This window comes from Cryptomeria japonica, chromosome 5 (assembly GCF_030272615.1).
Source record: "Cryptomeria japonica chromosome 5, Sugi_1.0, whole genome shotgun sequence".
Lineage (NCBI taxonomy): Eukaryota > Viridiplantae > Streptophyta > Pinopsida > Cupressales > Cupressaceae > Cryptomeria > Cryptomeria japonica.
In genome coordinates, this window is record NC_081409.1 from 774,597,558 (window position 1) to 774,608,512 (window position 10,955).

At 36.5% G+C, this 10,955-nt stretch overlaps 1 protein-coding gene across 1 annotated transcript; it reads right to left on the reverse strand.

Annotated features, from left to right (window-relative positions):
- Positions 1 to 2,806: 2,806 nt before the first annotated feature.
- On the reverse strand, positions 2,807 to 9,799 carry LOC131031317 (protein SUPPRESSOR OF MAX2 1). Its single transcript, XM_057962414.2, has 3 exons — positions 7,231 to 9,799; positions 5,485 to 5,782; positions 2,807 to 5,314 (listed from the first exon to the last, which is right to left on the reverse strand). The coding sequence occupies exons 1-3, from the start codon at positions 8,505 to 8,507 to the stop codon at positions 3,233 to 3,235; spliced, it is 3,657 nt and encodes a 1,218-aa protein (XP_057818397.1). The 5' UTR covers positions 8,508 to 9,799; the 3' UTR covers positions 2,807 to 3,232.
- Positions 9,800 to 10,955: the final 1,156 nt, after the last annotated feature.

Sequence of the window (10,955 nt, forward strand, 5' to 3'; positions counted from 1 at the left end):
AGTTAATGAAGGTGATAGTGATATTTTCTTTGATTATATCATCTATTGAAATTGAAATTGAAATCTTCTTAAAATACAATTTTATAATCTACCATATACAAACAAAAATACCAACTATATAATACAATAATATAAACCTTCCTCTATATATATATATATAATATTTCTTTTAACTAATACAATCCTATTTAAAAATAGATTGGTTGACAATATATCTAACCATCCATACATGTTAATACTAAATGCATAAAGTATATGTATCTCCACATAAATAAAATTTATTGATGTAGATTTTATTTTATTTTTATTAAAAAACATTTATTACAATTACAAACGTTGTCTAACTGCAACATCTGTCCTTGCATGATAAACATTTTAAAATAAAATCGAAGAAGTTCCAGAACATGGGATATAAATGCCCCTTAAGTGTCAATTTATCATTTTTATTTACTTAATTTAACCTTATTTTTTAATTAATTTGGTACATACTACTTTTAAGATGTCATCACGTTATTTTGTTTTTAGCCCTTTGTTTTAAAAAAAAAAGGTTATCAACCCAATTTTAAATTATTTGATACAATACTTTGTGATATTGTATTTATCATGGCTAACATATAGTTTCAAAGATTTTTTATTTTTTATTTTTTCCATTGAAACAAAATTTATTACTTTTTTAGATATATTTTTTATGTCTTCTGTCCCTGCTGGACCATCTACAATTCCTATGAATTTGGGGTATCCATCTATCCATTGAGAAATTGTAATCCCCATGTATCTAATGAGAAATTGTGATCCCCATCATTCAAATGTGTAAGAACATAATATTTTAAAATTTTCAGTAATTTCTTCGTTTTGAATGTTAAACATTATCTATTTCATTAATGTGTCTAATAGAATTCGACACTATCATATCTTAGCTTGTTCGTTCATCCTGATGATGGATCATAGAATGTGATCTAAAACGTTGATGAAAAAAAAAGCTTACATAATCCAATCCAAAAAAATTCTAGCTAACATTATAAGCTATGGAAATTTTGTCTATAAGAGCTCTACATAATTTCACACTGTTCTGCCTTCAAAATTGAATATCCCAACTCACCTAGAACTCTTTGTATGCCAGAGAGAAAAAGATAGATTGAACTCCAAATTCGTTTGGTAGTTTGACAAGTTCTAATTTAATAAAGGCAACATTTATTCTTCCGTTTTTTAAGGAAATCATATTTAGTGGTAACAAGGAGACTCTATACTCTTTTAACTTTTCAGGGTGTTTCTGCATGATAATTCCTTTATATAAGACTGCAAATTCTGATTTTTGTGTACTTTTTTGTTTATTAAATGTTTCAATTTATTGAGCTTACTTTTATCTATGTACCACCATTTTCTAATGCACTTCTCTGTCTTGTCCAGTTCTAACTTCATTTACAGGAAATGCCCTATTGTTGAGATCCCAGGTTCAGATCATCATGGAAAAATCTGTACAGAAAATATTAAAAATAATTCAAACAACCATAATGTGAATGTTGCATGTGTAATTATCAAATACAATAGATCAATAAAGTATGATTTATGGTTTAAGCTAGGCTAGTTGTACTTTTTCATTAGCTTTCAGCAGCAAAGCAAACCCCTGCATGTTTATCCGGTAATGTGTGAAAACACAGCAGTTCTGTAAAGAATCCAAGATGTTTTCAGGATCAACCAGAACATGGGTCAGTACCAAAACTGTTTCAATTCAGGTAGGGAACTGGGTTCTATAAAATCCAGTAACGTAGAATTCATTACTTCCAATTCTATGTTACCGTTAATCTTAAGATTTGGCTTCATATATAGAAAGGAGATCATTTAACTGCATGCTCCAAATCTGAAATTCTGTAACTTTCGATGCACTTGCTCCATTGCTGTAAATTGTAGTTCTGCTTGTAAACCTCCAGATTAGGGTATGAAAATTTTCTTCTGAGCTGTGAGGAGGAGGAGAAATGACATTACACCTTGTTCTAAACGTTACATGTCCTGCATCTCAGTCCATGAATGCTACTGGGCCCTGCTTGTGATTTCTTGCATAAAAAAGGTGAAAAAAAACAAGGAATAAAACACTGAATTCACTATCTGATAGCCACACTGGATAGGTTAGCCTGTTTCCCTTCTGAAACCAAAAACATTTGGAGATCAACTCTCGGTCATCCATCCCTTCTCGATTGTTAGCATTTTATTGAATAGCTTTGATCTTAATTATTATAACCTAATTTGTCTTGACACTCAGGTTTGTGCTCATATCCACTATGAACTCTTCAATTTTCAACCCACGACAAAACCATAGTTGAAGGAATTGACAGGAGCACAAAGAAACAAACCAAGTCCGGTGAAGAATTCTCCTGTCAACTAAAATGAGCAATTGGATTAAATGAATCAAGTGTTATGTCAAGAGATTAAAAAAGAACAAGTCCAACTGTAGTGAGCTGCCAAACAAACTAGATGCATGCATATGCTATCTTCAACAGCCAAAAGGATGTCCTTGGTGCTGCATACACTATAGTTAAAAGTCAGGTTATGTCATTTTCTGTTCTGTGAAGTCTGTTTTGGGCCTTCTAACAACTATTTCAAATGTCAATTCAAAAATCATATTATTCTAATCAATTGAATTATTATTTTTATCATTCTTGAGGAACTAGTTTTTGCTAACTCTAACCAGTTCTATGCTGCATAAGAAGAAAATCAAATTCTCTGACTTGAAACAGAGCAACAAAATATACGAAAATGGAATGAAGCTTGCAGAATCAACTTAAGTGTAAAAGACAATACACAATCCAAATGAAAACTTAAAATATCAACATACTTCCTTTTTTAACTAGCTTTCCTTAAACAATATGCGAAATAGAAGGGAGCAGTAAATTACAACAATATATTGCTGTTATAAATGGAGAACTTCGCTTTGATATGAAAGGTAAGAGCACCAAATGAACCCACAAAGGCTCTGGATCCAGTAAAAAGGGTAAAATGAATGCAGGATTGAAACTATTATACACTCTAAGTAAAGTTTTACAGATCTAGTTAGATTTTAACCTCGAATAACCTAACATACGATGTAGTTGCCTGGCTTTGCCTCGAATTTAAACAGAAATGTTATGCCGCTGTTATATGAAAAAATGAATAAATATGAGAGAGCTTCCAATTTTATCAGGTTTTGCAAAGCAGTCTTGATATTAGGAAACTTTTTCATTGAGAATGGCAGCATGATTTAAATAGCACCTGCATTTTGGCAGGGTTTAGTTCGTCTGTTAACTGAGATTTTTCTAGGGAGACATGCTGCAGGTGGTTTTCCTCCAGAAAAACAATCCTTCTCAATAAATAGTTTAATAACTGTGTCAGCTGAAACGTTGCATGATGTGCGTACTTCCATTAAACTGCATTCCAGCACCTGTTCAATCCAATTCTCAAACATCTTCATTCCATCAGGGTTGAACCAAACAGAAGCAAGGATCTGCTCCAGAGCTTTTACATCAATCTCCATTAACCCTTCAGCTCCAATTATACTGAAGAACTTTGAACTAATGGTCTCAACAATTTTATCTGCGAGACTTTCAAAATCATAAGGCTTAAAAACTACTCTCTCATCCACTAAATCAGCAAGCTCCTTGAAATGTTCGCTGGCAAATTTAACTCCCTGCTCAACTGTCAGGTCACTTGAGTCACGAGATCCTTGGCATGCTTCAGCAGGTCCTTGACTAACAGAAAAGTCTGTTGCATCATTCTCCTCTACAGAGAGGTTCAAGTCCAAGCATACCAAAGGTTCTTTACTTATCTTCTTGAGATTCTTTCCACAATCATTTTGAGCTGGTTCATTTTTCATCCAGTCAGCTTTCCGTTTGCCTCTCAAACCCAAGCCTAAAGGCAGAGGTTCATTATTCTTATTTTCTGACTCTTGAGAGGAATTAGTAACAAAAACTCTCTTACATTTGCTGATTAGAACTTCAAATCGGGCACTGTCAACTGAAAGCTGCATTGGCCATCCACAAGCCATTGCTACTTTTTCTTCAGAAAAACGTACATCTTGCCTTGCTGACTCCTGGTCTTTCTCTGTCCTTGAACTTGTCATGATGAAAATTACATTACCAACACTAACTTCTCTTCCATGTGAATCTGATAACCTTCCTTTCTCAATTGCCTGAATCAAGCTGCCATGAATCAAAGAATCAGCTTGATCTACATCTTCCAAAAGTACAACAGAGAATGGATTCTGCCTAACTGCTTCAGCAATCCTATCTAAAGCTGTCTTTCCCCGAAAGTTGACAGCATATTCACATGGGCCTTGATTCCAACTTGAAGACATCACACTGTCATGTGAGCTTAATTTGATACAAACAAAATTTCGTTCGCTCCCAAATATAAGCTCAGGGAGAGCTGCAGCCATCTTCCATTTTGCCACTCGATCAGGACCCATGAAAAGCAACCATATATCTCCTTTCAGACCCATACCACGACGCTTGTTCCCTGATCTACATTGCATAATTGCATTTGTCACAGAAACAACTGCCTCATTCTGCCACCCAACCTTTTCATCAAGACCCTTGTAAACTTTCTTGAATGCATCTGCATCCACATGTTGATTTGAGCCAAAATCTTTACTACTTTTCTGATCAAACAAAGACCTTGTTGCTCCAGGTGGGTGTGCATCAGTCAATCGAGTTGACACTTTGGGAGAAAGTTGCCAAGGTAAATTAAAGTTAGATGGTCGACAACCTGGTAAGTCATTCAGACGTTCTTTGTGGGACAATTCCACAGGGTTCCTTTCACCTATGGTGCTTATGTTGCAAGAAGGGGATAAAAGCAAACTAGACCTTCCTAATGCAAGATCCGTCATAACTGAGGTTGGCTGGGGAGTAGATGCATGACAGGATCGTGGCAAGCTCATTGAGGGGTCACATGAGGAACCTCCAAGCCCAACCTGGGGGATTCTGGCATGACCTTTTGTAAAAGAAGCTCTAGAAATGCCCTCAACTACTGTCCCATTAGTTTGTGCCAAGATAGGCACAGCACACTGGGACTGAGAAGATGGATGCCATAAAGAGTCGAGTGGCATAGAAAACATCCTGTTGCCTCTACTTGGATCTTGAAATCCTGAATTTTCAACAGTACAATCAATTTGTCTTTTTTCATTTGCATCCATTGCCTGAGCAGGTGTCCTTAATGATTCCTGTTGGCTAACTGATATAACTGGTCGCAGTACATGAAAATGAGGATGCAAAGAACGACATGTATCACTCCATTTCTTTTGCATTTCATCCAGTTTTTTATTCCACACAAGCTCCTGATCTTTTGCCTGCATTGCAAATAAGGGCACATAACTTTCACCTTGAACTGATAACAAATAGATCGTAAAGAAAGTTTCTTCTTAGAAGGTGACTACTTATGGAACCAGGATATGAGTGTCATTTTTTATCTGATGCAAATACAAAGATGAAATAGTAGTATGTCATTTGAAAAACTCACCTGCAATGTATCTGGTCCTTTGACACTGCTAGTTGTTCTTGCTGCACTTTTAAGCCAAGGAGGCAATGTCTGTGATGTCTGATCTTCTGATATGGACTGTGGAGATGCAGAAAGCACACTAGCCTTCTTCTCCTCCTCCATTTTACTGAGTTCTTGTTCGTAGTTAGCCATACACTGGGAGCAGCAATGAATTTTTTTCTTCAATTCATTACTTTCTGCAGACTTCTTTGCTGGGGGCACCATTGCTGGAAATGGCTTTAGGGGAATAAGTGAGTCCATTGAATTGCTAACAACATATCTGTTGAGTGATTGAATAATTAATTAGAAATGACAACAAAAAAAGCTATTTACCAAAAAAATGATGCCCACCATTCAAAATCCAACTCTTCCAAGAAAATGAATGCATGCAGACTGATTTTTCATTTGCTTGTTTATTCGATATGGAGAGAATTATCATAGGCAGATCAAAAGTTTTGCAACAATCACAAAGCAACTAAAATGATATCTTTGAATTATCACAAGAAGATCAAAAGTTTTTCTAGTCCATTCGATACGGAGAGAATTATCACAAACAGATCAAAAGTTTTGCAACAACCACAAAGCCACTAAAATGATATGTTCGAACATTCTTCATTCAATTGTGAATTAGACAGGAAAAACAAGCGAGACAGGCTCTGCACAAGTTAGCATTTTGACTTCTAATTAGTATGAATCATAAGCATGTGAACTTAGGATATTTTCTATAAGAATTAGGATTCCAACCGCAATAAGAAACTCTGCTGATAGTAATAGCGTGCATATTTCCAAATAAATTCTTTAACATGGTTAGTTACAAGACCCCTACCAAGCTATTTTCATGTATCAAAACTTTCACCCTTAAAAATCATTACAGATGCAGGATATGGGTGACTATTGATAAATAGAAGTTACTCTGTCAAGAATACCGCAAAATTATCAAGAATTATATTTGTATATCATCTACTTACAGGAATGATGAAAGAAAGGAAATAAATCCTAGTCACATCTTTATCACTGATGGATCAGGTACGCATATCGGGTCACAATTTGTGGAGTTCGTTTCGGGCATGTTTTCCCTATAAAGTTTAAACCACTATGAAAAGCCTAAGGCGAAAACTCAAACCACTGGACGGGTTTAAAGAACATACACTTTCATATCAACGCGACATGTTGGCTAGACCTTAAATCCCTTCACAACTAGAATGAAGTTACGAACTAACAATCCAGATGCATAAACTGGGCATACAACTTAGATCAAATAGATCGATTAGATTGTTACGAGTATAAAAATCAAAATGTCTGTCCAGGAGAAAATAATGTTATGCTAAGCAACCAGAAAACACTTACAAATCTCCGAACTGCAGATGACTACCGTCATCAGCTTAGACATCAGCGAAAAAACAACAAATATTCACACAGGATCTCTACCACATCCAATCCTGTGGTCAATTTTAGACATTCACAGACAAGACTACTCAGAAAGTCACATCTCTCACATATACAAAGGACTTGAAATGGGCAAAGCGTAGACCACCATAAGGTTCCTGCACTTTCTAATCAGAAGACTGATTATTAAGTAAAAAATCAGAGTGATGATAACCCCAAAGTCTAGAAGAAATGATGCATCTGATGTATCTCAAAACACGCCTTCTAGTATTCTTTGTAGGAAAACAAATATTTCATGTTACCACATGCCACAAGCTAAAGAACAAAGGAACAGGAAATAACCTCTGAAACATTCCTGGAGCAGGTCTAGCAGCCATAGGTACAGGTTGCATCTCCCAATCACTCTCCACTGAGGGATGATATACTTGACACCGAAGATATGTTTCACAGGTTGCAATTCCAATGAGCCATATTCGACCAGACGTTCCATGCCTAGCTAACAAATGCCCCAATTTCGACACAACTTGCTGCACAGAAGATGAGACTCCCACACCTATTGCTGCCCCTCCTCCTGCCTTTGGCTGCTCTACAAGCCACCTTAAATCACCCACGTTAAGAATCACACCACCATTCAAATGACTCTCCACTACTCGGTCCAATTCCTTGAACTTCATATCAATGTTGTCTTTATCCCTATTTCCAGAACAGAATGATGATATCTCTGTTTCAAGGATCTGAACGCCTCGAAGCTGCTCCGGAGTTTCACCCTTTTCTATTCTATGCACAAGTTCTTTCATTACAGCTTCAGGTTCTTTCTCTCCTACAAGAATTGGGTTCCTCTTCTTGACTCTTAGTAATATCTCCATAACTTTCCTAATCTCCTCATTTCTATTGCTAGACAAGTCGGAGGCACCCATTGTTGTCTGTAACCGGTGGCTCAAGTAGGGATTTCTTTGTGAAATTGGGTGAGAGCTTACTTCATCTAAGTTTCTATTGATTGCCTCAAAATGCTGGTTTCTGCCCAGGTTTCCCAAAATTGAAGGTGTGCTGCTCAATCTGAAGCCCACGCGATCCATGGCGCTAGATGGAAGGGAGATCGATGAATGAGAGCTAGCCATACTGATGGCCTGCTCAATAGTTGCCTTCACAGCAGGGCTAGAAAAACTAGCCTCCTTCATCACCCTGCTGACACTGGGATCATCAAGTATCGATACAATAAGTTGTTCCAATTCTACCTTAACTGCCAACAGAGGCTGCTGCTGCTGCTCAGGACATCCTCTCCTCTGATGTGCCTGGGCTCGCTTAAGGGCGGCCATGAGAGCATTTGAAATTGGGGGTTCGCTACCAGGAACAAGGCCCTGCGCTGCTGGCAATCGCTCCAGAGCCACACTGAAACAAAGTTCCAGTGCCCGGCATTGAAGGGGATGAGTTGAATTAGGATGCGATCGAATGCATGCTTGGCGAAGATGACTAGCAGGTGCTGCCAGAAGCGTTGCAGCAACATGAAGAGGAGTGGTCTGCCCATGTCCTCGGCGGCAAGCTTCTGCTATGGCATGATTCAATATGTTTGCCGCCTCTGGGGTTAATGTCTGCTGCACTGTACTAAGCCCTGCTCGCATTATTGCCTTAAAAACAACCCAGAAAAGCTTCTTGATTAACAAAAACAATCAGAAAAGTGTCTACTACAATATCTCTTTGAGCTGCTCCAGCGTTCATTAAGCACACCAATTCTCAATGGCAGATTCCAAAGTCGTTGATTTCTACTATCCCCGCTAAACTTCCTCCAAAATATTCTCTTTCTGGTAACGCTCTGGACCATCCTGCTAGGGTTTTGTACATTTCCTCTATATTATCTCTGCCCACTTTCACAATATTCTCCATTCCTGTAAAACCTCCAAAATCTCTTACATAAAACAACACCCGAGCTTTCACTTATTCAAATGCAATAGAATTATTTCTTACAAGACTACCCACTTAAAATTATTGCACACAAATACCCATTATCCCTTTTGCTCTATGTGCAATCAAATTGGCAAAAACCTCTATCATATCGGCTCCATGTTTTATTCCAGCAAGGAGCTAAATTTAGCGGACTAACTGTATAATCGCCACCAAATTCTTCTCTTCTAACAAACTTATTCTTTTCAAATTTAAAGCCTCCTATCCCACAATTTTTTCCTCCAATTTAGCCAACCTCCACAATGTCAAAGCCCGATTCCTCCAAACGGAACCCAACTTCAGCCGGGTTTCTCACACGCCCATGTCTGATTTTCTCAACCATGGATCACTTTCCTTAATTGGGCAATCATATTTCCTTATTGGGTACCAAATTTTTCTTAAAGAAAAACCACCCACAAAAACTTTCACTAACAAATTATCACACGGCACGTCAAATTCACCCCACCAGACATCTCGAAATTCAGCTCTTTCACCAGCCTTTAATGCTCCAGAACACAATTTATCACCCAATTTCAACTCTTCACAATATCTTCCCCCTTCAATCCCCACCTGCAACCAAAAATCTGCAGAACCGCTACAGTATCAATTTTCAATTTCTCCTTTCAAAAACTCTCAACATCTGTACAAAATTCTCCCTTTTATTTCGTTTGTCCGCCTGGTAACAATAACACTCACCACCACAAGTTACCCTGCACCGATCTTTTAATGTATTTTTTTTGACCTTTCTGAGCATTAAAGCCTTTTTGGCTGACTTGACCAACCATTGACTATGCCTTTCAACACGCTTTTCAGATTTTTGCCTTCACCAATTCACACCTAATTTCAGGTCTTTCCACACACAATTGATCTTCAAAGCCCAAGGCAGCTCGAAAACTCATGAATTCTCAGGCCCAGAAAAGCATGAAATCAATTCAGTTTTTTTGTTTTCTCTCTGTCTTCTGCAAATCAAGAGCCTTAAAAAACACTCACTGAAAACTCTGTCAATATCCATCTATATACGAAACCGTATGTGTATGTATGCAATGCATGCGTATTAAATCCTCTTTGAGACATGCGTACGGCATACGCAAATATCGGGTTTGGAAAAGAAAATTAGTTTGTTTATTTTTTTATTACTTAATTGGAATTTGCACATTCCTTCCTTGTTTTTGTAAACTAAAAAACAAATGTCTAAAAGTGTGGACTGTTATCCAAGTGTGCTGTATGTCGCTCTAAAGTGAATTTTGAATCTCCTTATAATGTTTGGAAGGAAGCATAGAAAAGAGGGGCAAGGGAATCCTTGTCCTTGCTGAAATTGATAGGGAATGACTTTGATTGTATTGTAGTCCCCACTAGACATTGGTTATATGTTTTGTCACATAGCAACTCTTAGGAGGAGGGGGGCGGCTCTTCTCTAATGAATGACTCAACACTGACATTTTTTTAATATATGTTGTTAATTAATATTAACGAAGATCATTAGGAAGTATTTTTTTCGTAATTTGATCTAAAAATTATGTGATTGAAACATATTCTTTACTAGATTGAATAGTCTGCATCAATTGATATGCATATGGTAATGACATTTTGTTGTAATCAAAGAATGAATGTTTGTTTTCAATAATGATCAGTAGGAGGAACTTTTTCGTAGTCTGATCTAAAAATTACACGATTGAAACATATTGTTTATGGGTAAATAATCAATTGAATTAAAAGGCACTAATTGACATGCATATGGTAATGACTTTTGTGTTAATTGAATGTATGTTTTTAATGATATATATGAAGATCAATAATACTGTTTTTCATAATTTGATCTAAAAATTACGCGATTGAAACATACTGTTTACTAGATTAATTAGTCGATTGAATTAAAAGACATTAATTGATATGAATATGGTAATGAATTTTGTATTAATTGAATGTATGGTTTTAATGATATATATGAAGATCAATATGAAGTGGTGTTTTTCAAAATTTAATCTAAAATTACGCGATTGAAACATACTGGTTACGAGATTAAATAATTGATTGAATTAAAATACAGTAATTGATATGCATATAGTAATGACTTTCTTGTGTTAAATTAATAATCATACTCTCTTGATTAATTATTTTTTAATTTTAAA